General features: G+C 35.4%; 1 protein-coding gene across 12 annotated transcripts in view; it reads left to right on the plus strand.

Moving 5' to 3' along the window:
- Positions 1–27,590, plus strand: part of Shal (potassium voltage-gated channel protein Shal) — a 169,561-nt gene that overhangs the window by 94,563 nt on the left and 47,408 nt on the right. For all 12 annotated transcript variants that reach the window (XM_071779465.1, XM_071779457.1, XM_071779450.1 and 9 more), the window contains exon 4: positions 21,404–21,556. In XM_071779465.1, the coding sequence (XP_071635566.1) occupies positions 21,404–21,556 (153 nt within the window). The remainder of the gene's footprint in view (positions 1–21,403; positions 21,557–27,590) is intronic.

Below are 27,590 nucleotides of genomic sequence, written 5' to 3' on the forward strand. Positions count from 1 at the left end.
CTAAAATTTCGGACAACACACGTTGAAATTTTTGAACGCTTTAGACGACGCAGCGCTAGCTCGGAATTCCGACCGAACGCTCAGATCAATGTTTATCTTATCCTACGGTTATATCGGACGGCCGTTGGTAGGCTGGGGGCCAGATGGGGCCCAAAACTGCGTTTCTAGAAACTTCTAGAAAACCTCCCCCTTAAGACGCGTAGGAAGTGGTGAGAATCTCGCGCGGGGGGTTCTGGCCATTTTCGGGTATAAAAAGGGCGGAAAACGCCACGGAGCGAGACAGTTTTTGGGCTTCGGCCCTAGTACTTCAATTTTGACACATCGTTTATGGCTTCGGCTCAGTTAGTTCCTTAGTTTTAGACTTTGACTCTGTTACTTCATTCTCGACTTAAATCATTTTTCTAACTCCTATTCATTTCCAGGCAGTCACTTTCGACATTCGACTGTACGTACAAGTCCGAGCATTCGCTCGATTCTGGGACTTAATTCCTGTACTCTTATACTTTAAGACCGCGCTTCACGCACAACTCAGTTTGTGCTAAGATCTTAAGAATAAAGGTAAAATAAGTTTGAAAAAGTTTTCGCTGACAAGGCGTGGCGATTACGGGTTTGATTCTTGGAAATCACAATAATCGTTATTAATTCCCGAAAGTGAGTTTGGCCTTTACGCTGAAGAAGAGTGTGGCGAGCTAAAAATTCATTTTCGAGAACGCGGGCTGAATGACGAAAAAGGGAGGTAGACGAGTTCAAATCAAACGAATTAGATTCCAGATCAAACAAGCTGTTACTTCTAATCGAGATGCTCTCCCTCTCCTCCAGGAATTTTAACCACTAGAAAACGCACCTCCATTTAAACCTATCCCTGTTGACTTCGACATTGATTATCCCAATTACAATCAGATAGATAAAGTGATCCTCGTTACAAAACTTATAAACTCATATATCTTTTTGATCCCAAATAACAATAATAACAATAATAACAATAATAACAATAACAACAACAACAACAACAACAACAACAACAACAACAACAACAATAATAATAATAATAATAATAACTTTCGTACGATTTGTTCAAATTCCTAGTAAATTGCTTAAATGTGCATTGACTAAAAAACGGACGAACAACAGACAGAACGTGACGTCAATATATAAATGAATGTATATTATACGTACATTGATTAATAAGTAGATAAATTATCAGAAATTATTTAATTAGGTACAAACGTAACGTAAAAAGTTTTTGCAGCCACATAAAAAACTTTCAAATTATACCTGTCAATTAAGTCATTTTTTCTTCCAGCAATGGGCAAAGCACGGCAAGCGAGTCATCGTTTTAGATCCGCCACTGTGTTGCCTTTAATTATGGTAAACTTTAATTTGGCTTCGGGTACGTCAGCTTCGGTTAAATTCATCTTGAAATACGTCAATTTCTTATTTAAACCAATGTTACGGATCTAATGTTTGTACCTACCGTACTTCCAGCGCCGCGTAGTACTGACTTTTTTGTTTTAGACAAAAATGGTTTATTAAAAGATTTGCTATTAGAGTAATGCAAAAAAAGTGTAATAAAGAAATTCACGTTTCCCATAAAAGCTGCTTAATCGGAATATTAAGAACACACTTGTAACGATGCGCACCTTAAACGGTGCATCGTAATTCCTGGCGAACAACAACCGGATGCCCCCCGACCGAAAATCAGTCGGGTAATGACAGGGCGCGTTGCATCCCCACGTTTTAAACGCCTCCACCGAATCGTCGAGCTCGAGCCCCGAAAGTCCCGAAACGGCTCGAGACTCCGATATCCTTTCGAACGCCAAGCGCCACCGACGGGGGCTGATCTTCGCCGAGCGCGAGCGCGACGACAGGGATTTGTAACTCCGATCCGCGCCGCTCATCCCTGCTCTGTTAGTCTCGCCCGAAGATCGGCTACCCCCACTGATTCTTACCTCCCATCGATTCTCCGAGGGGGTATAAAATCGTGAAGCTTTACGTTTGTAAACGCGTCTGTCACTTTAAGTGTGCAAGTGGTTCATAAACGGTTTCGTGTTCAATGCTATCACGCCACGATGAATTTTCTTTTGCTGACTCCTTGTTTTGATAATTATTTTATATTAATGATATATAAGTGATTTTGTTCTCTCATTCACTGGTCTCTGCTCATTCATTGATCAACTTACCCTATATTGTAGAGTAAAACTTTTGATTTGATTGTATAATATATGAATATTTCTTCATCATTGCATTGATACATTATTAAAAATAATCATTTGCGTGATTATTTTTAATAATGTATCGAGTAAAATATTGCAAAGTCTCAAGTAACCGACGTCAAATTTATTGATAAATAGTTATTTAACTAAAAGGTTCTACATTTTGCTACTGCGCAGAGGTAGTCAGACCTTGCATGTAAACATACGTCGCAGAATAAAATGTTAAATGAAGCTATAATCTTCCCGTGTCTCTGCAAGATATGGCAAAGTCTCAATTAAAAGTATAAGTGATATTTAAGTAAAATTAATCGAAAAATAGTTTAACTGGGCGGTCCTGCTATTTACCATTGCACCGAAATTGGTCCTCGTATATGTGACGGCGTCGTAGAATAAAAATTTTAATTCGGCTTCTCTTATTTCCGTATCATCTTTGCCTGTTTATTTTTAAATAACGCATCGGATAAAGTATTGAAAGATCTTAAGTAATTGAACGCATAGGTGAAATAAATCGGAAACTAGTTTAACTCGACTGTCCTACTTTTTGTTACTGCATCGAAATGGTTGATAAATTGGATGTTTCTCGGGGCGATTTATAACATAATCGGACTTCGCATGTATACTGTTTAAATTTCTGTGCTTACATAAACAATATATTAATAGCTTCAAACTTAAAGAAGAAAATTATCTGAAGAAACTATTTACATGTCTAAACATACCTATACGGTATTCAGCTCAATCCAGCCGAGTGCACCTTTAGGATGAATTAAGTAGAATTTCTCAGCTATTTCGTCTCGATAGGAAGCACACAACCGCTGTAGAAGAAGTGGAATTAATACGCGACTTTCTGAGATTAAGCACCGTTAAACAGCAATTCCTGGGGACATTTAATTTTTATAAACGTTTTATCTCAGGAACGGCGGTAAACCAAGCAAAGCTAAACGACGCACAGAGAGTTCCAGAAACGAAAGGAAAGTGTCAGTAATACTGAAGCAGAATTGGAGCAAACATTCAGCAATTGCAAAAACGATCTTTTTTGCCACTTTCTCGCCACTTTGCTGGCACACCCAAATCCAGAAACAGAATTCATTCTTACAATTGTTACCTCAAAGATCATAAGAACGGTACTGCAACTACAGTCACAAAAAGGATAGCTGCATTCCTGAGAAAAAAGCTTAATCGAACGCGGACTAAAATATAAACGTACAGCCGAGAATTATTGTTGAATAAGTACTAAAGGCAGTTAAATATTAAAGGCACACAGAGTGGATAGATGGATTTCACAATCTATAACGAATCACAAACCAATCATGTAAGCTTTCAACCAGAATCCACTATGCAGTTCGCTTCGACAGATTCGCCATTTAGAGTATATTGGTCAGTTTATAATTGACATTTGACATGTATTTGGAAAGGATAATATTGTGGCAGATACTCTCTTTCCCTCTCTCTCTCTCTCTCTCTCTCGCTCTCTCGAATTGAAGCGATCTATATAGTAATAAATTTCGAAGCTAGCCGAATCTCAAGGGAACAATGGCAGAGATAAAGATAACTCTACAGAACGAAAAAGCATTAAAACTTTCTGAAGGTACAAAAATATACTGGATACCAGGCAGCTATGAAGCTGCCACATTCTATTCTATTCTACCTTTGTTTCAAGCAACTGTATTATTTACTTGCAACACTATCAATCTTTGTTACCTTTATTTTAGTTTTATGTTTTAGATTTTTACATTAAATTTACGAATTATGTTAGAAAGTGATAATAGCGATTAGTTTTTAAACAGACGATATAATTGACATCAAATGAAGATTATTATTAAATTAAACATTTCGCGATTTATTCCTACTATTTTATTTTATTTAGAAGTTTTGAAAAATAATTTCGTAAAATAAATAATCAAGAGAGTAACGAAAATAACAAAAAGAAAGAAATGCCGCGGTATATGCTGCCTAGTCGTTCATCTTTTATAAATCAACGTGTCAGTAGGGCAACCTGCTACCTTTACCCTTTACATAGTAAGCTAAGTGCCAAGCATGTAAGCAGGTGGTAACCCCAGCCTGCCTTGTGCTGCTTTTGTTCCTTTGGGAATTTGCGCTGTATGGCAGATAGGATATTTTGTAGATTAGGTAGAGAAACAAATACAATTACGCGCGATCGTATCGCCTGTGCAACATTATCAGTAAATTTACATTTCATACAAACGATAATTCAGCCTAAATTTGGAGAGACCTTTCGGCCTTTTACCGCATTATACATAATTAAATTTCTAGATAATCTTTTTATCAGTTTTTCAAGGTTTGCACATGATGACTTTAATACACGTGCCAACAGTTTCTTATTACCTTATTAAAAATAATATGAAATATTCAGTATTAATAATTATAAAGCTAATTTTATATAAAAACCATATAATCGTGTAATTCAGGAAAAGCTATATTTGTTAGATTTATCGATTTATTCGTGTGATTGATAAATTAAACATTTTGTCTACGATATGTTCAGTGAAGTAATTTGATTGAAAATCGTGTGATTTTCCGAAAATTCCAATCGACGTTGGAGAGCGGTCGCAAATATTTAACCATTTACATACGCTAGAATGTTTGCATTTACTCTGACCTGGTCTTGACAGACAGATCAACGTTATATATAGTTAATTCCATCATTAAGTGACATTTCCGATGTTGCGATGACAGCGATGCCTGATGATGGACGCTTTCCATGTTGTAAATGATGACGTCGCGGGGCGCTTCGAGGTCGCGTTTCCGATCGATTCGTTGCTCACGCTCGTCTACGAAGCTGGCGAATCTTTGACCCCGAGCTCCGGGTTTCGCGCACAAATCGTGGTGAATTTCTCCCAAGAGTGCAACGCTCGCGTGACGCTCGACACGAGGATGTTTTCTCGAGAAAATGAAGGTTTTCCTGCTAATCAAAGAACGACGTGGACGAAACCGCTGACCGAGCGTGACGTGAAACTCGAGCAGGAATTTCGTAATTGAATGTGGAACTGTAGTTTGTGTAAACCTAATCACGTGTTTCCGAAGAGTGACAATTAAATTAGGTACAACACAGCTTCATTTTATAGTAAAAATAAGACGATTGTTGCTGTACACGAAAAAAAATTGTATTAACAACATCAGTGTAATTGAGATAAAATCTGTGCAACATCAATATTAATGAACAAAAAACATTAGATAGTTGTCTTAATAATTTAAATATTTGGTTCAATAATATCCAGTTGAATTAACTATTTGTGGCAGCCTGTGACGTCGAAACTTTTTTTTTTAAATTAAACAACATTTTTTTGTGTATGTAATACTATATTTGATATAATCCTTCTTAGAAAATTTCTTAGAGCTCAGTTTTTGTTTAGATCAAAGCTCTAATGTTGAAACTTGAGGAACATACTTAATTATATATGTGTGGTTTTGAACTTGAGAGCAAATTTTCTTAAAATACGTAAAAAAAAGCTCAATATTTCTATCGAGAGATACATGGTAATGTGTCGCGCCAATTGTACGCGCCATTTATATTACATGACATTCTTATTATAAAACACAATAAATTCTTTAATGAGTATTTCGATAAAGATGTAAAACATGGCCTCATATTGATGGCTACATATTGATATAATGTCAATAATGTCAAAAAGTTTTAAAATTTCAAGTTTTAATTTAAATTAGAGACTATTGAAACTTACAGAATATCGGCGATGTAAACTCCAGAGTTGCTAGTGAATAACAAATTGCAGCTCTTTTAATTAATTTAAAAGACGGTTCTTATTTTAATAAAAAATAGATTCGAAACTTAATTAATAACGAGAATACTTAAAATTGAGAAGCGGAACGTTGCAATAATAAAATATGCTTTAATTTTTGCAAAGATTAGTTTCAATCAAATCTAGATTTATCAAAATACTATTCCTATTATTTACACATTTTCTATGATAAGTAATGCATTTATATGGAAAGAAATGGCGCATTATAAAACCAAGTTATTCGAATAAAATTGTATTTTTACATCAAATTAAACACTTATATGAGAAAGTACGTTTTTTTTTATTATCAACATCAAGACATTTGGATAATTAAATGGAAATTATTATCGAATGTATTTCAATTATATCGACTTAACTGGCCAAAATTTAGTACAAATCACGACGTTTCAGCCCTTGGTTTGGGCCCTTTTTAAGTGTAAACTAAATCATTTGTAAGAATTGTCGTTGAAATCACAAGACATCCGTAATGTATGAAATTATTGCAGAAAAGGTGAGAAAAAGATCATAAAAGGTGTCTTGTGTGTCCAATAATAAAATATACATAGTCACTTACAAACTTGTATCTATAAGGGTGGCTAGAGAAAAAATTGGTGTATCTTCCCGAGAATGTATAGGTTTTCTGTTTGTGATGAGTTTGTCTTCTTCTCTAATAACTATTTTATCTAAAAAAGAGATGGAGCCGTTAATTTCTTTCTCGTATGTAAATTGCAATCTAGGGTGATAGCCGTTAAAAACCTCGAGGATCACGTCCATCTTCGAACGTGGTATTATTATTACTACTTATAGGAAATTATTATTACTGTTAAATATTTTTTATCGAAGCAAAAGGCAAGAGGAAGAGAAGACAAGTGAGAGAGAAGAATTTTTAATGGAACATTTTACGCGAAATATTATAGAAACGTCCGCTTAGAATTGAATATTCTCACCTAGGTTCGTACAGACGCGTCGTGTGCCATAACTATGTGCTTTCGCGAAATGCATACTAGATGCGCGCCGCTTTACGTCATCGTGCCGCCAGCGTACAAACGAAGGTATTTCGGGAATCCAACCGGGGGTAGAGTAGCCTCTCTTCTTCGGATATTCCGCCGGAATCCTTGTACTGCTCATGCGAATTTGCATTGTTATACATGAAGAGCGTGCCACGGTTGGGTAAGGCGGTAAGATGTCTGGCCAATTAATATTTCAATTGACAATTTGCAGATCATTCTCTTTGTGAATACCAAATGCACACAGAGAGCTATTCGCAGTCAATGATTTCCACTTTGCGGTTTATCAACGTCATGCCGGATATTTTCACATGATCTTATGAATTTTATAAAAATATTATTACGTGTTAAATCATTATTTTCTCGCTGTACAATCGAGCTTTCATTATATAGACAATTCGATTATTAGCGAGGGGTATCATCGTTACTTTAATGAAGTAGATGTAGAAAATAAAATAATGTGATGTGTTAAAAAGCAAGAGGGGAGATTTTCTACGTCCTATTTTAAAAATTTACATATTATTTAAATTTAAAACTAAAGACGTAGACGCCTACGATTGGTCGCATCCAACAAAGACGAAGGGAAATGTCTGTAAGGCGAGACCATGATGAAATAAAATATAATATTGTGTGTAGTAGCATAGAGTTTCTCCTAATTTTGATGACTTTTAGAATGAAGATTGCTTCAATTGTTATCATATCCATATTATTCTCATCTCATTTCTATATTTTATTTCATCTTGGTCTCGCCTTATAGACATTTCCCTTCGTCTTCGTCGGATGCGGCCAATCGTAGGCGTCTTCGGGTCGGCGTATTGATTTCTTCCGGGTCGTGGTCGTAGGCACGATCAGATCATAGACGCAGCGTGTAAAACGTCATTATCATGACTAATTGTAGTCCGTCACGGTGTTGAGGAGATATTCGACATAGCAATCGGTCTGTTCACTTTGAACAATGTAATCGCATAAGCGATTATAGGATGAAAAGCATTGGCGATGTAGGAAAAGTTAAAGAGATGGAACAGTTGTAAAATTCGAAGAGACTGAAGAAACATTGGAAATGGGAACGGGTTACTTTCGATTTTGCAACTTCGCGAAAGCATCGTGAAGAAAAGGAAGGTTTTGTGGCTTTCTTTGAGCATAATTAATATGCCATGGTAATTTCAATAATATAATTAAATGGTTGGTACACGGTTGGTTCTTTAGATAGGAGGTTGGTTCTTGTAGAGAGGAGTAAAATTTGCTCGAGGGAGATATAATAATAATAATCTCGGGTTGAAACGAGCGCGTTCACAAATCGTGGCTGTTGAATCGAAATCGGCGGGAAGGAGGGGGATTGAATAAATATGTAACAGGGACTCTTGGAAGAGATCATGTAAATGGAGGAAATTAATATCGGCGTTTGTGCGAGGAAGTGTATTAATTATTCTGAATGAAATAAAATGGGATGAAAAGAATATTTTCGCGAGGGATTGCAAAGGGGCAGCGACGGGTCAAGTGAAACATGTATTAGATGAATTAATTTCGCCAAATAATAGCTGAGTATAAATTGTGGTCTTTTATGAAATATTCAAAGCTCAATTGGACGAAGTTGTACAATAAGGAAGGAGCCAAGTCCTATTTTCGTAATTTTTAGTTCTGCATTGCAAAGTGGTCATGAAGGACTTAAGATTTTCTAAAAACGCACACAACAAATGGAATTGCACTTGAAGAAGATAAGATAAATTTTATTGTGTAGTCCGATCATTATATTTGAGATAACGTTGGCACGGAATTTTATTTCTAATATTTCGCGAAATTTATTTTAGCGGGCAAGATTTCGGAGTTGGTTCCGCATTGCAGAACTTGCGTCCAATTAATATTCAACACGTTTTGAGGAATCGTTATAGAATGACATTTCCTATCAGGATTTAAAAAAATGTTATCAAAAAGTCACTGTAATTTTACAGATAAATTGGTTTATACGAAGAAAATGTTGGTCCCCTGACAATCTGTAAAATTTTGCAAAAAGCCAAATGTCATTTTAACTGAAAAGAGATATATGGTTCAATTAGTATTTGACATTTCGGAAAATTGCTGCGGTAAAATGTTTTCTGGTTGGGTTGGGGAAAAAAATTTCGCGCGTGTTCCGCTCATTAAATCTTTAGAGGGTTTCTCGTCGCGCGCGTTCCACGGAATAGCACACATCCCTCGTCCAAATGTCTGTCCGAAACTAATCCCCCCCTCCCCGAGAAGGGAGGAGGCAGAACACAATGTGGTGGGTTCGCAGTTACGTATGCATTACCGCCGAAAAGGGTGACGCACGTGGGCGCTCCTGAATTTAATATCGGCCAACTGGAAACAAAGCCTTCGAAAAAGGTGGAAGCGTTGAGTATACAGATGGAAGGATATGAGACTGGGGAGTATCAGGACTCGCAGAGTGAAGCGAATAAAACGTATTTGATTGTCGCAGACGTGACCTGACGGAATCCTTTCGGGTCGCTACGTTTCGTGTCAGACGTTGCGATACTTGTGACCGTAAAGAACCTACTACAGCAAATTAAGATCCGCAATATTGCGTGACAATTCGTCACTTACATGTCTGTGCGATAATTTTGTTTATATTAACATCTTATTGATACATTTGAAACCATTAAATGATCGCTGGAAGATCGGATGTCTAAATTTTGTGGAAAAATATGATGGACAATTAAACCATTAACGAAGAAGTGATTTTTCTATTTAAATGGCGTTTTGACGTAATAATAAATGAGTGTATTTTATAAAATACATTATTACAATATCCGCACAGAAAAAAAAAGAAGTGTTAAATCAAGACTTATATTCTTGTATATAAGTAAGAATGGCAAGAATCTATAATCTTCTTATAAGAACTTCAACTTTTGTTTTAACTTTCTTTTCTTGATTAAACTATATAAGTACCTTTATTCAAACAAGTTTTCTTCGTTTAACGCAATTTATATCTCACTTCAAGATTATAGATTCTTGCTTATATATACAAGAATATAAGTATTGATTTAACACTTTTTTTTTCTGTGCATTAAAACTATTTTATCACGGTTTTTTAAATCAAACATTGTCGATTACTTTTTCTATGTTTCGGCGAATTTTCGAAATTTATCTTTTTTTTTAAACATTAAAGTTGTATAGAATTTATTCCATCTTAAATTGTACAGAGTTTACTCCTTTTAGAATCTCAGTGTTTTCGTCGAGAAATATGAGACTAGAATCCGTAGTTAACATGCTGCATACCCGAACGTGTCGCTCTTGATTATCTTGATGAATCCGACAATCGGTCTAGTTCGTCAAACGGCCAATGTCTGATATGTAGTACGTCGGGGTTGCGGCCGACATCGACGTATGTGCAGCGGTCATTCCGTTGATTCCGCAGTCACCGTGGTATTTAGACAATGCATGCCCGCAATTCCGTTGCTGTACTTCTGGCAGCGTGTTTATTCTCGATCGCAATTCTGTACCTCGAGGCGGAATGTTATGTAAAATATCACGTCGATTAAGGCTCGCTCGTTTGTACCGTCGCAGTTGGGTATACCATAGGTGTTTTTACCCGTTATTACTTTAATTCACACTTTAATTCACAGTTGATTTATTACATATGTTTATATGCGGGTATTTGTAACAAATATAATTAAATATTGAATTTTTCATGTTTATTGGTGATAATGCACAATTTACATTGGGTTATAATAAATATAAAAGTAAAATAAAAAGCAGAAAAGAACACACACATACACGCACAATATTTAAACACTTTTATGCTGCGACATCCAATTCCAATCATTAACAATTATATTATTATAACTGGTATATTTCAATTAATTTCTCGCTAATAACTGCCGCGCGCATTGCATCGATACAATGCATGCAATGCCATGTTTCTTCATCAACAAGCCGAAACCAGAACTTACGATCCGATATATTCCCAATGTGTCTCGTGTAACATATAAAATCATAAAAATTATTAAATATTTTTTATCCATATGAGTATATAAAGCCGTTATCTGATCCGATATAGTCATGTACCATACTAAAGTGCCGATCTTTATAGCCCCTTTTACACGTACATATATAGCCTTTTTTGTGTTACGATACAACAATCGTGTTGTTTCACATAACTTTATAGCGGTAAGTGATTTTACGCACAGACGTGCGAGGGACACATTAGAGCAAATAGCACTCTTTCAAGAAAGTGCAGGTGTCTACGGCGTTATATCCGTTCCCGACGAAACATTGCGGGGAACGATACCTTTTATGTGAGCGGATATAAAAGGGACCATTAGCTTCTCTTATGGTATTCAGTGACGCTCTAATACTCTAAAAGCAGCTAAATCTCGCGTACGACAAAGAAATACGCGGCCATAAATATGCATTGTACGATAAATTTGAGTTCGATATAAATAAATGCAGTATATAAATTAAGCCCCCCTACTGCGCTACATGTTTTATAAGATTGTAAAAAATTTTACTTTAAAAGAAGGAAACCTGATAAAAAAAGATCTTCTTCTTTTTCTTTCCCTTTTTCTTCCTTTTTGAACATCAGGCTTGAGCCTGTCTCATCAATAAGACCGAGGTCATTGCTGATATTGTGAGAATTTATTCGTTTTACTCCGGATATACTGCTAACCTTGCTCACAAACCCTCCTTTAAGATTCTGAACATCAAATAGAGGGATTTTCATGGAAAATGGAGAGGAGGTATACATAGCAGTTGCCAGTTGCCGACGAAGCTCAACTTTTTCGCACAAGAGTCGCCCTCGTTAATTTCTCATGCAGAGGGATACCGTTTGGAATATTAAAATTCCTGTGGACTCGAGCCGGTTATCTTCGTGGTTACGAGTCGTTTGCCACTAGATCAGCCTGCCATCTAAAAAAAAAAAAAATAAAAGGATTTGTATCTATAGTTTGAAAGAAGCTGGATGATAATCTCCATGTTCCACATTTGCACAACGTAATTACACACATTAATATATAGTTGTTATAAAAAATTATTTAAAAGTAATAACTTTAGAGATGCATTATATGAGATCAATTCTGCAGGAGTCATAACTGTATCCTCTTACAATTTTCAATACAATGCGAGTGTAGAGAGGATTCAAGGATGCGCAATTTTCCGAACGATCGTTGAGAGCTACGTGCCGATCTGCCCTTTCGCGAAGCAAGGAATCGCATGAGTATGTCAAAATGTCGCTATGATCGTAAAATTGCGAAGTATGGCAGGTCACGATACCGCGTTGAGTTATTTACGAGGCAACGTGGCAGTTACTGATTTACGAACACCGATCATGGGTTGTGTCGTGTCGAGAATGTATTGCTGGATTATGACGTCAGAAGTAAAAAATCGTCCGTAATTTATTATTGTATAGGCGTTTGAAATAAATTTGTTATTTGCGTGTTGTCACTCATACTCGAGCACATTTGTAAAATTCGCTACTGACTCCCTCCGCACAAAGTCAAAAACCATCTCATCACCCGTTCAATGGATAGAGGATGACTTGACGTGGGAGAAGAGGAGAATAAAGTGGAAGCTAAATGTAATTTTATCGATTAGAACGTTCTGATGAAGACCAAGTAGGTCGAAACGTAAATAAATGTCATTGTATACATATATTTTTATTAAGTTTTATTTCTAAACTAACATCTAAAAATTTCTTTTGCTCGAATTTTGGCCGTTTAACCTTCCTTCAGCATAGTAAGTAAATATAGAAATTAAATTATATGATTATTTGTAAAATGATACCTAATACATCTTTAAATATTTCGCGCAATTTAATTTGATTAAACGCAAGTAATTGCGCGTGATAAACTTATACGTCTACTATCAGATAAGAATTTACGATTTTTTGCTTCTAACGTTACAATTTAACACGGCTGCAGTGATGAATGAAGAGTCTTAAGATTGATTTATGTAAAAAAATCTCGCTTATGGATGAATGCGTTAAAAGTAAAATGACACGCGGAAGAAAATTCGAGGGTGTGCACTCGCTCTATTCGAAAGTCTGAACCTCGAGATACATATTTCACGTTAATTGTTCGTCCATCAGTATCAGGGATCGGCAAAAATTTCGAGGAATCGATCGGCCCGTCGCACTGGCGCATCCGACCCATCCATCTTTCTGCGATACCGTCATTAGCGGGCGCTCCCTTTCGCGCGATATCCGCGCGAACAATGTGATACCTACGTGCAGGAGCGTACTACCGAGCTCTCTTGAGAAAATAACAGGGGAGATGACGTCTTTTATTGGACCGATATCTCGTGCCCCATGAAGGCTCCTCGTTTTATCCTTATGCTCGGTTACCCCTCGAGGATGTGGTAAAGACGCGATAAGGACGAGTCTAATCTGGCCTTTACCGAGGGGTAGCAGGGAAGATCTTTGCCGATGGAATATGGGCCGATCTTGTGGGTGAATAACTCTCAAGCTGCATCGAATAGAGGCCGAAAGAGGCTATTTAAATCCTTGAATCTCTCAGGTTTAGAGAAACCTTGTAGCAAGATGAAGAATTTTTGTTTTATGTATATGTACACATCAAATGGTGTGATTTCTTTATAATTTACGCTATCAAGGAGTATAAAATATAGAAGCTGACCTTATAAAATAATTAAAACGCTTATACAAAAGATTATAGACAAAATTACATCAATTTGATTTTTGAATTCGCGATTCTGTGAGTCCTATGACACAGGTATAGGGATATCCAACGGATAAAACAAGTAGTCAGTAGCGTAGTAATAAGTAGAGCAGCAGTTTATAGTTTTTAATTAAGCCGTTAATGGTTTTAAGATTAAATAAAAGTCAATGAGTAACGATTAGATTGAAACAAACAAAATGACAAGAAGTAAAATTAATTAGTAATATAGAGAACTTAAAATAATGGTCAACGAAACATAATTAAGAAAAATAGATATTTAACTGTTTGTCAATTAGCTTCCTATAACAGTACTTAAGACTAATTGAAATTCAATGTTTTCCTTAATTTCTGTATATGCAAATTTATTTTTACTAATTATAGAATATTTTATTTCAAAAATTTTCAGCAAAAAGAAAATTTAAATAATTTAAAATCGAATAATTCATATTGTAAAATTATTTGGAGTAAATTTTGCGCGCAGGTCGTCAACGATAATCCCGCGTGTTTCTGTTGTATAAATCACTGCTGACTGCTGACTCTTGCATCGGGATTAGAATACGCCTGGTTCAAACGATGAGGGCTTTGCGAGGACAAATCGCGTCCCTCCGGAAGGTCTACGCGTTGAAATACGGACAGTCTCTCGCGAGTAATCCTGTAGTTTTCCAAGATCGAGTTCGCTCGAATGCGAACCATCTGTAGCATTGAAAGCCGTGCATGGCTCCTTCGGGAATTCTTCGAAAAGCTGACAAAGCCGTTCTACGACGCGATATCTTTTTGCATAATTATGATATCAATACTTTATGTCGACATAATAAGCCAGTAAATGTTGCTTGCATCTCTCTTTTTTCTTTTACATTATATTCTTTTATTATATCAACTATATACAGTTTATTTATCGTTATATAGCACATATAATAAATACAGAATTTTCGATTATGTAATCGATATTCCATGTTTCTTTATGTCACTACAACACTATAATGCTTTTTATCTCTCATCAGTTTTACACATAAATATTTTATATACAATAGTTATTTGTGTAACAAGTGCTGTAAGATGAAAATTCACGGGTGCGGAGTTGACGCACGAGCCTTCGGCCCGCACCCGTGAATTTTCATCTTTACGCACGGCTTGCACACCCTATTTTATGTTGCAAGTGCGTGGAAAGTGGTCTATCACGCACGCGTAGCGTGCGTAATGGGCCACTTTTCATGCACGTGTTACATAAAATATATAATTGCATTCTTACAACGCCAATCTATTAGCGAAACGATTTTAGTCAATTAATTATGCAAAACGGCAAGGGAACCGTTATCGCGATCGCGATCGTCATTTATCGCATGGTGAAAAGCTTTTGCCAGTTTACGCGGACCTTGTCGAGTTGCTCGGACGCGTTTATCGCAAAAGCAATCGAGGCGCTGCTCCATTCTGCACGAGCAATATCCCTTCGCGCAGCGCCCAAGAACGCGACGTTCACTCGAGCGACATTGAGATCACTCGATAACCTCTCGTTTTCCGAGCATCGTCCCCGAGGATTTCCTCAAGGCATTCCGTTTCTTACGCGGATCACAGAATCCCTCGCGTATATGTATATATATATATATATATATATATATATATATATTTGCGCGTACATCTTTACATATCTGTCGAAACTTTTCTAATAATTAAACAACTTATTTCCAATAAAGAAACAATGATAAACATCGCATTACGTAAAAAGATGAATTTAAAAAAGTAAAAATTAAAGTTGAAGTGGAAAAAGATGGAAAAGGAATTGGATTGAAAAATGCTGTAAAAGAAGTTTTGAGATATTCAGAACAAAGTACTCTTTTCTTGCAAAGTTTTATTTGCATATTTTCTTCTCTCAAACAGCGCAAATTATTTTTTCCATTGCTGATGTTGTCCTAAGTGCCACTTGATGAACAATATGCATGAAAGATTAAATAAATGACATAAAAAAAATAAAAATGTTGAAATATATCAAAATATGTTTGTAAATAACATGGCTATTGATGGAAAACGAATCATTATTCATGGTAAATCAATTTAATTACTAAATAAACGTTATTTAGTTATTATTATCTTTTCTCGGTATTTTATTGAAGCTTATTCGTGTGATAAGAGCAGTAATATCTGAGCAGATGTAATTAGAGCGTTAGCCATTGTAAATTAATACGCGCGAAATACATACGACGTAATTCAAACGGAAGTTTGCGGAGCCGCGAACAAAATACAAGTATGAAATGGCTTAACAGCGAGAAACAACGGAAAGGGCGCGCTACTTGCTGTCTCGTCTCGGCTTAATTCGGGTTAACCAGCAACTTCGTACATAGATTAAGGCAATACATGGCAGACCGAAACTTGGGTCAGCGACGGCGTGTCAAGAAATACCTACAGCTTTGCCGCGTCCTGTCTCGGCGCAAAAGCGACATTGTATGCAAAGTGGATTAATTAATTAAGCTAGCTGTAGCGCGAAATTATTATCCGTCGGGAATTAAAATTTAATGAAAAATACGTCAGAGAAGTTTTATATGAGAGGGAATTTACACTCATCAAGAAAGTGTGAGATGTGATTATGCTGAAAGCCTGCTAATATGCTTATTTTCTGATGCAACGCAGTGCTTTTTACATGCAACGAGACGATTAATCATTTTGTTTTTAAGTGTAATATTCAAAGAAATAATAATTAATTAGATAATAATTCCATTACAGTTGGTTAAAATCATGTGATGATAAATTTGTAGATATGTCCCCGTTGTAACTAATGTGCTTCCGCTGTAGATAAATATTGACAAAGCAGTACCGCTTTTTAATCATTTCTTCAGCGTGTTAAATAATAAACAAAAGCGTTTATCCATGTCTCATCTTGCATGGTTCAACTCAAGCTTTCCACCAATGCGACGTGTCCTAATTAATGTGTTCCACTTGAGAATTGGTGGCATCTTTAGCTTCGCAACTCCTTGCTCTTTTTCGTAAGATGGATAAACCTAGAAGGATCCTGCACGTCGTAGTTTTTCTTATTACATTCTCCTATCTAATCCAATTATTCTTTCCGTTCTTCAGCGCTGCTCTACTCATTGTCAGTTCCACGCGTGATTCTTCTTTTTAGCATCTAAATCAATAAACTTCAATGTTCTTCTTTTAATCCTTACATATATATATATATATATATATATATATATATATATATTATATACATACATAAATAAGTATATGAATTATATATATGAGAGGATATCCAAAAGTTTCTGGAATTATTAAAAAAAGAAAAATATTTAAAGTGCACTTATAGGTTTGAAACTTCAACTCTCTTTGAAGTACCTACTCTCTATGTGATTTGATGCAACAATCTCAACGTCTTTTCCACTTTAAGAAACACAGTCTAAATTCTTTTTCCACAGAAGAATGTTGTTAAGGACTGCTAGCGTTTCTCATTGAACCTCGCCAATGTCAGCAAAACGTCTCCCTTCTCTCTTCGACCTTTGTGAGCAGATTTCGAACGCTTGTCGAGGCGAATTTTGTACACATTTAGTATCTGACAAAACCTGTATATAGAACTGTTATAATGGCACCGAAAGGGAGGATAATCAGCGAGTTGTGGGATTATTTCGAAAAATTAGAACTTTTGCTTGCAAAGTGCAGGATTTGTGGAGTAGAAATTCGGTCACCCACGTTGGACAACGTTACAAGTTGTTTAAGAACACACTTACTAAAGTTACCCGAGTCGAAATTTTTAACATAGATTAGGTCTGCAAATTTCGCCGAATTTAGAGAACCAATGTAGACTTTTAAGCGCAAAACAATATATGGCTATTACCCTCTTTCGATGCTACGAATTGTCGCTTATTGCCGTTTATTCCATGTGTAGGCTTAAAAGAGTATCCGCTAAGAACCTCTAAAAGGGCTCTAGAGTCTGTGCTATAAACATTTCTAAGAAATAATTATTTAATATTCTTCATTATCTCATGTACTATACTTGCATTTAATGTGCATCTTGATTTCAATAAACAGTGTATTAATTATATAATTTGCTTACCTGTAGATAGACTAAATATGATAAACAAATAATAAATAACATACTTGCTTATCGTATTATATACTCTGCAGTTAAGTAAAGTACATAATTAATACATTGCTTATTGAAATTAAGAAATGCATTAAATGTAAGTAGAGTAAAAGTAATAATGGAATATTAAATAATTCAAAATATTAGTTTCTTCGTTGTTCTATCATAATTATTTCAATAAAATCTAATACAGTTACACTTTAATACAGCTACCGTTAATAAGTTGCTGTTTAATACAGTTGATTTACACTTAATTCTACTGACAATGAGTATATATAGTACTAATAAGAATATTTTTATATTTAAAAATTAAATAAATATTAAATTGTACCCAGAAACTATATCACAAAAAAATACATTTGAGATATAATAGTAAATAAAAAATATTACTAATTCTATGTTAAGTAAGTAAATATTACTTGGAAACTAGTTTAATTTTTAACACGAATGTATTACATTATAAATTATAAGATAATGATACTTTTTTGTAATATGTTTTGTAATAATTGATAAATTAAATATTTTTTATACTTTATCTTTATTAATCAAACCAAATATTCAAATACACAAGTATCATTTATTATTATTATATATATATATATATATATATGTATATAACTTCCATATTATCAAACAAAAAATATTAAAAAACAGAGAAGAATTTGGTGTAAAACAGAAATGTTAATGGAAATAATGTATTTTATATTAAAGAAAATAAGTATTGTTTATATTAAAGAAAATAATATTCGCTTATCATTTATCAATAGAATTTTCCATGGCATCCGTTATTTCATACATCTATGTGAATTTTGTCATCACGACTATCTCGACAGCCATCGCAAATCAATTCTTTTTTATTTCTGAGAAGTAAATATGAGTGTAGCATATTAAATTAATAATCAGCTTTTGTTTTTGTAACTTTTATTATTTGAAAGTATAATTTAGAACAAGAGAAATTTTTTTAAACAATTTTTTAAAATTTAATATTTTAAAGTTTTCAATTAGTAATAGGATAAATAAAGATAAGATCGATCTGGTAGTTAGGCAAATTTAAATCACATATTTATATTTACATACATTCTAGTAAATAAATAGTATTTTTTTCGACCTTTGTGATTAGTATTTCAAACGTGTGTTGAGAGGTAATTTTTTTCTATATAAACTATATAGGCTGCGTTCGGGAAGCGCGCTATTAGCGCTATTGCATCATTCTATCTTTATCGCTCATCAAGTGTATAAGAACAAGGATCCGATAGAATAAGCAAATAGCGCTAATAGCGTGTTCCCCGAACGCAGCCTTAGTAAGTAGCTAGACACGTGCCCTTTGATATACAACGGATTCTCATAAAAAATTACCGACAATCGAAGAAATTAAGCATTTATTCGAGAATTATATATTGCAGCCTCAGTTAAAAAGATGCAAATTGTGTGGTGAATCAATTTTAATATCCAACTGTGTCGATGATGATCGCATAAGACATATAATTACAAAACATAAAAACTGGGATGAGTAAGTATTCAACCGACTTTCATACGACTTTCAACGATTTTCATACGACTTATCATGTTGAATAAAAAAATCTTGATTCGCCAAATTGGGAAGCCTATTAAATTTTCACCTATTTTATTAACGAACTATCACTGAATCTTATTATTTTTTCTTTGATCTATATTTGCGTTTGTTTGACGCACACTTATGTATGCATTGTATATAAATTATTAACCGAAAATCGGTTAATAAGCTTATGTCAGTAAAAATATAATTTTTTAACAATATATGTTAGCAGCTTTTATTAAGTTGTCCTCAGGTTTCAGCATTTTCGCCGGAATCTGTATCAAAAAGAAAGCAAAATAATAAAATAGAAAAATAAAATATATATAATTAATTGAATTCTTTCAGGGCTTCTCCCCTTACCTAAAAAATTGTTCTATTATTTCGGTCGGCTTCTGGTTCAGATTCATATGAAGGTCTAAGAGCTACGAGAAGAAATTGTAAAAATTCAATGTCTTGTTTGGTAACTAAAATATAAATAAAGGAATATAATTATCATCATAATTTTAAATTTAAAAAAATAATAAAATTACAATTACAATCTACGTAATTAAAAAATTACTCTTAAATGGTATTAATCCCTAAATGATCGTGCTGCATTATAGTAGTTTTGCTCTTCACTGGATTGAGAATCATCCGAAGACTCCAGCTCAAAGTTTTGCTGCTACTCTGCATAGATTATAGAATATTCTTGAGTAGATTCTAAAGCTGCTACTTCATTCGTGGCAATAAAAAAGTCACAAGGGGCGAGGAAGAGTGGAAGAAAAGTGGAAAAGTGGAAGAGTGGTGATTGGTTCCTGCCTCACGACAATGCCCCTGTACAGCCTTGAGCGTTCAGCAGATTTTGGCTAAAAATAAAATAGTAACTGCGCCCTACCCGCCTTATTCACTCGACCTCGCTCCTTGTGACTTCTTTTTATTCCAACGAATGAAGCAGCAGCTTAAAGGGAGGCATTTTGCTGACATTGACGAGGTTCAACGAGAATCGCCGGCAACCTTTAACAGCATTTTGGAAGAAGAAATGAAACAATGTTTTTTGAAGTGGGAGAGACTTTGGGATTGTTGCATTAAGAGGTCATGCCTAGTTGAAAGGGCATGATTTTCGGGGATTTTTATAAGAAAGTCGATTTATTTTTTCTTACAACAAAAAGTTGATATTAAAAGTACACATATTGAATAACATTCAGAAGTTTTTTCGTTGAAAAATATTGTAAATTAAGGAAGTTACGGCCACTCCAGATTTTTCAGAGGTGTCGTGCGGTGACCACGATAACTCCAAGCCAAATCATCTGAAATCAAGAAACCAAAAAGATTCTGTTAGTATATGAATATATCTTGTTCGTGAACAAAGGAGTTTTTTTTTTAATGAAAACTTTTTTTTTATTGAAGAAAAACGAAAAATTAAGAGCCCGAAAAATTGCGTTTTTCCTTAAAACGGCCGCCATTTTGTCAAAAATTATTTTTTCAAAAAATCCTTTGTTCACAAACAAGATATATTCATATACTAACAAAATCTTTTTGGTTTTTTAATTTCAGATAATTTGGCTTGGAGTTATCGTGGTCACCGCACGACACCTCTGAAAAATCAGGAGTGGCCGTAACTTCCTTAATTTGCAATATTTTTCAACGAAAAAAATTCTGAATGTTGTTCAATATATGTACTTTTGATATCAACTTTTTGTTGTAAGAAAAAATAAATTGACTTTCTTATAAAAATCCCCGAAAATCATGCCCTTCCAACTAGGCATGACCCCTTAATTAAGTCACACGGAAAGTACTTCGAAGGAGATTAAAGATTATTCGGAAATTTTTGGGTAATTTTTTGTGTTTACAGTATACACGCAGTCATATATTTGATTTATCTTTTTTTCCATTTTTTATTTTTCCTTATTCTTCTCTTATTCTTGTCTCGATCTGTTTTAGTTCATCGAATATCTGTTTTGTCCTTTAATTTTAGCCCAGTCTTTTTATTACTCCATCTAGTTCATTTCTTTCATTCGTTATCTGAACCTTTCACAGTTCAACGAATATCTTCATTATCATCATTGCGCATGAATGAATTTGCAAGCATGGCTCTTTTCTTCAGCGTTTCACAAGCTCAAATTCCGTCAGATTGAGAAAGCTCTCTCGCCTAAAAGCCCCGTTTGTTATTGTTTTTTCCAGGACCGCGAATTCGTGGAGATGGAGGTGCCGTACAACGGTGCTCCGAAGAGGCCGGGCTCGCCATCGCCCCTGACATCCCCCGCGCACAGCACTGCCTCTAGGGGCGGCCTGTTGCAGTCCTGCTGCGGGCGCTGCTACCCCCAACGTTACCAGGTACGCGGTCGACGTATACTCGCCTCGATTACCTCCATAAACGATACCGCGCCCTCGTCCTCCTCCCATTCTCACCAATCGCAACCCGGTCGTTCGCACTATCAGCCGGCCACGGTCGATCCGACAACCGTGCCGAACGTCGTGTTTAACATGCCGGGCGATACCGATCGGCAGCGTCGTCAGGGCGCGAGCTCGTCCAGTCCGTACAACGAGACGAGGGTGTGAGCCGGGGTAAGGGCTGTCGAACACGCGATTCTTAATTATCCGGCGGACGGAATCAATCTTTCGAAATCGATTGCCGGGGACGAAACGCATCGCGACCCCCGGTCACTCTCGCCGAATTCTGGGACTGTCGATTGGGATTCTTGTTCTTTGAAGATAATGTTGGCTATCCCTGTCGAGTTCTTAGGTGTTGATAATAATTTACGGCGAATTTCTCGGATGGACTTAAGGGAAAAAAAATGATGTCGCGAATGAGACATTTGTGGTACATATTTCAGCCTCGCGTTGAAATGAATCGCTTCAAGTACGACGAAAGTATTACTCCTCTAAGCGCTCCTCGGCTCGACAAGACGAATCCGACCTTTACTCGCGTGCGAGGGAGAATTAAATCGATACGAGAACGCGACTCGCACGAGGCTGGCTCGTACCGATTGTATAGTCACATCGCGAGTGAGGGATCTTAATTAAACGAACGTCTTGCCGAGGAGCGCTTAACTCGGATACGACGCTCTTAATCGTCGCTACTAATGGAAATCAGTTGTTTCCAACCGAGCGAGCAGCTTAACGGTCGCAGCCAGTTGTTTCTCCTCATTCTTGATCCCTCATGGTCGTTCTAGTCGCTCTCAGTCAAAATTTACGATTAACTAGGGCCTCTGACGACAAAGACTAACTGCAATGCGTATCGCGAACGGAGAACGAGACAGAGGCGCGCCGTATGTACTCTGTCTTTCTTTGCAGGGCACCGTAGCTACTCTATCTTCGTTTCTGCTGTCATTAATACAACGTGCAGTTTCTCTTCTCTGGCGAGAATGTTAATTGTCCTTTCGGTACCGTTTGTTCTTCAGCGCGGTTAAACTTTCTTGAAGATTAAATCGTAGATCTAAGGAGATTAATGAAATTGATGGAGATATGTCTATTTATTCGGTGAGAAGATTGGATCTTTTAATTTTTAAGACGAAAACAAAGACAAAACAAAATTTCATTAAAGGCAAGAACGGGTTGAGTTACACCTAGCTCGCTTGTAGTCCATAATAACTGCGCTGAGTAATGAAAGCATAGTTTGCGTTCCCTTTTAGAAATTCATCAAGTTACGTCGTCTTTATTTTTTGCCAAGTCAAGATGCTCGTTGATACATTCGTATTATACTTTATTTTTAATTAGAGATTGATAATATAGGGTTTTTATCTTGTTATGCCTTTTTGAAATAATAATTATAAAATACACAAGTTTATTTAGATGAATAATTTATTATATTATAATATAGAAAAGAGCTTTAATTTTTTTAAGTAGCATGAAGTTTAATATGAGAATTGTTTATTATTTTTGTAATATATTTTATATAATAACAAAAAGAGAAACGTTTTTTTTCCAAAAAAGGAGAGTCTGAACTCGTAAAATATAAAAATAGCATAATATATAAGAGAAGTTGAAGGCTAGATTGGATGCGGTCGAGAAATTAATCCACCTTGTTTGCTTTTGATAGATCATCCCGAATTAAAGTCGAGAAAGTTAAGTTAAAGTTGTTCTAAAGATAAACTTCGATTGTCGAAAGAGATTTATAGATTTGATCTGTATTATCTATCTCTGTCCAGCACTGCCGTTGAAGGTACGAATTTTGATGGATTGATATTCTTAAGCTGACGTTAGACTATGCACTATTCGCGCGATTCGTGATTTGCGAGTCATAGTAATTTGTCAGAAATTTATTATTTGCCAACGTGGACCACAAGAGCAATACAAATGTACTGATTCGTGGTGATTTGCATTCTTTGAATTCGTTGAGAAACCACCACGCTGGCGAATTAACACGAATCACGAATGCGAATTCGACGAATTTTCTCTCCGCACTATTTGCGAATACTACACATGGATTGCGAATCACGTGAATTGCGAATATGCGCATAGTCTGGCGCTAGCTTTAGAAATTAGGCGATAATCTCGATTTTAATCTCCATATGAGGACGCGGCAATTAATAGGGTCGCCGACGTTTCGCTCGCTTGGTTTCCAGAGAGATTTATCGTTGAAAATGTCCAGATTGGCAGGCCAAATGAGGTGTCCAGCATGCGAGCATTCCGTTCCGCTACGTTACTCTATTGACTAATCTTTAGGATTGCTCAGGTACGCGTTGACCGAAGAATCTTATCGCGCACGTTTATCGTGACGAACTCAGTATTTTGTCGTCGGTAACTAGGCATCCCCGGAAGAAAAGACATTATCTCATAGTAGTTGCTATCCCTTTATCAAATTCTAAATCGATGTCATAATTATAAAGATAGAGTAATGGCAAGTGCACTGAACTTTTTACTCTCCTCGTAATTTATTCTTCCATTTCTTGATATTATTTATATTAATCGGGTTTTATGTAATATTACTTAAGAACGAGAAGAAATAAATTAAATTAAATTACAATAGTTTTATATGTCGATATTTTTTTGATAATATTTATTTCGTCTGTATTGTATTCTTCTTCATAATAGCTTTAACGTCTTCCTCTTTATACAATTCTTGAATTTACTTAATTTATAACACTTAAACAATATTTGTTTTATTGTTTCTTTTCGCTTATTATGCCGAATATAATTTATATAGAAAAATTTGCCTTCAAGGAAATTTATCACGGTCCAGATCTATCACATTGAAGAAAGCGCAATTACATTTTCCGGCGGGTTTCAATTTTCTCAGATATATTTTTGTTTTTATTCTCGGCGAGCTTCGCGATTCTTAAGTCTTGATCGTCTCGAGTATCTGATAGATGAATAAAACGGCCACGTGTCTGTCTCCCTTCGTTATTCCCTCGACTTTTTCCGACGTTATCTGTTTTCGTTTCATCACTTTGATTGTGAGTGATAGTTTCGAGTGCCACGCGAAGGAAATAAGGTCATCTCGCTGGATCATATTGGTACTTTGAAGAAAACTCACAGTGCGTTTTTCTGGAACATTTTTTCCGATAATTGCGGAAAGAGATAATAGCTACTTAAAAATTTTATTACATTGTTTTGTTATTCGCAAAATTTTATCAATATATTTATAGTAATAATACATATTGATAATGTTTATAAATGAAGTATGATTAATTCCCATATTTCTAATAATATATCACGTCATTGGTTATAGTATCTAAATATATCATTGAGTTGTAAAATTATATTGAATATTTACACTGAATATCTTATCGCGGAATTATTGCTATATATCTCGATGGCATAAATGGGATTTCCGAAGGATCGACATATTTTTCCATATTTAAGAAGAAACTTTCGCTTTTCTCGCATCAAAGATCAAAGCTGAGACAAATTTTAAAGATAAAGTCGTATCATTCAACGCATATTGATAGTGACGGTCGACATAAATTTACATACAAATCGATTTTCATATAACCAAGGTCAGTATGAACGAAGAAAAATGAAAAACATGAAAAGTGATGAACAGCCACTCATCAACTCGTTTGACCAATAGATCCAGTACGAAACATCGTTGAAATTCCATTAACAAATGCCTCTGTTATCTTGACTTTCATTTTTTGCGACCCTACTCGACTGCCGTTTTATCCTTTCCTTCTCATCCTTCTAATCGTCGGTTAATCCACGCCGTAATTTACGAATAAGTTTTAAATCCTAATGACGCTCGTGAAATACTGATAGCAATTTCGAATGAGAACAATTTTGACAATTAGGCTACTTACAATATTTCATTTCAAAAATTATTAAGACCTAATTTTTATTACATTAATGTGACTTAATTTAGGTTAACTTTATTTATTTAATTTACAATTTTTTAAGGTTTATGTTTTTAAAATTTTTCAAGATTTATTTACGCTTTTTAAAATAGCTGGTTATTTTTATGTTTAAAAAGTAGAAACGATTCTTTAATATATATATATATATATATATATATATATATATATATATATATATATATTATTGCGACCGTTTCATCACAAATATTCTTTATCGTATTTTCTCTTTTTCTTCTTCTTCCTTAAATCATTACTCCTTTCATATCGATCATATTGTCGGTGGAACAGTATTATCCGTCATCTGAAATATTGTCTTCCATTGAAATCATCTAATTTTCGGAACCATCTAATTAATGGAAATTTAGTGAAGTACTCTTTTGTTTTCCTTACATTGTAGATCCATGAAAGATCTCGATTCATAGGATGCCTTTGCCTTGCACTGATATAGAACTTGAGCGAGTCGCTCTTTTTCTCTCGATCATATCGCAAGTCAATGACGCGCAACCTGTATTTTATAATTTCAACAAAAAGACATTTCAACAAATTATTCCTCATTAAGTTTTTATTGAATTTATATTTAATTGCAACAATTATAACTATTCTTACGTGTATTTTATACTTTAGATGAAGTAACAATATTACAAGTTTCAAATCTGTTAAATAAAACTTTTGTTTGAATTATAATGAAATAAAAATAATTATTAAACATATGTAATTGAATTGCAAGCAACTCGAGAAATGAACAAAAGAGGAGCTAGAATTACGAGGGTTGCGCGTCGTTGTGCTTATACAATTAGATCCATAAGGGATCCAGATCCGATAGAATCGACCCGTCTTCCAGCGATAGTGTCGACTCCCATCTCTCGCGGGGAGCGTATCTCTCCGCAGCCTCGTGTCCCATGTCTTCCATTTTTAGATTAACTTGACATATATCGCATCGAGTCCCTGCCCCGAGCTCGCGCCCGTCCTGTGCTCTCGTCTGATAATCGCTCGTATTAATAACCCGTAACTCGATCTATCCCCGTTCCATTAAAATCTAACCGAACTCTCCACCTATCCGCGAGTACGCCGCGCCGCCGAAAGTTCAACCGCATACCCGACCCGGTGTGGCCGATTCACGAACGAGCAGCCAATCGATATGCCGGAGACAAATCCAGCTCGTATTTTATTATTCATAGAAATCATAATTGCTATTTTTGCGAGCGCGCTAGTGTAACGTATTTCAGCTTGATCGAAACGCGAAGCAAATCCGCTAAGCTGTAAATTATATATTTAATTAAAACCTAAATAAGAAAGAGCTACGCGCAAAGTAATCTTTGAATCTTCATATTCGTAATTATAAACAATAATTCAGAATTTACAGAAATTTCGATAATTTTCTAGAAAATTTGCGTACTACATTTACATCTAAATTGGCTTTAACATAGAAATTTAATTAGAAATATAACATGCATTCGTATTAAGGTAAATTGTAATGACAAATTTATAGGCTTTGAGGCAATTAATGTTAAGATTCTTGTATTTTAATAGTTTCTTCGATGTGGACGGTTTATATTTAAATCTTAAGATAAGAATTTTGCAAACAGTTTCGCATTTCGATTTAAAATCTACGTGACGCTAGTGATCGCTGTTAAGAACTGGAAATCGCGAATTGGTGATATCACGAGCAATATTTCAGCAGTGATGTAATTATTGCCGAGATAATCAGCTTAAATTCCGAAAGTGGCGGAAAATCGCGCGAAGAATTCCGAAACTTTTCCTTATCAACGTGGCGATATTCGTCACGAGTAAAGGAACGAAGTTTCGAGATTAAAATCCTCCAGAGGTGGGCAAAAGGGTTGATCAATAGTGCGAGATTTTTCTGCCCTAAACTAGCTTTAAGATGAAACGAACTCTTCCCTTGTTGGCTCGACGATAACAAAGAAGCGTTCGAATTATTACGATTAATTATCGACCGACAGTGATAATGCAACCGGTGACAATGTAGGAGCTCGCACGGTGCGAGAGATGTACATATATATAATAATTCATTAATGCAAGTCGTTTTATGGACTCGTCGAAAACTGGCTTGCGTT

Source organism: Temnothorax longispinosus, chromosome 1 (assembly GCF_030848805.1).
Source record: "Temnothorax longispinosus isolate EJ_2023e chromosome 1, Tlon_JGU_v1, whole genome shotgun sequence".
In the NCBI taxonomy this organism is placed as follows: Eukaryota; Metazoa; Arthropoda; class Insecta; order Hymenoptera; family Formicidae; genus Temnothorax; species Temnothorax longispinosus.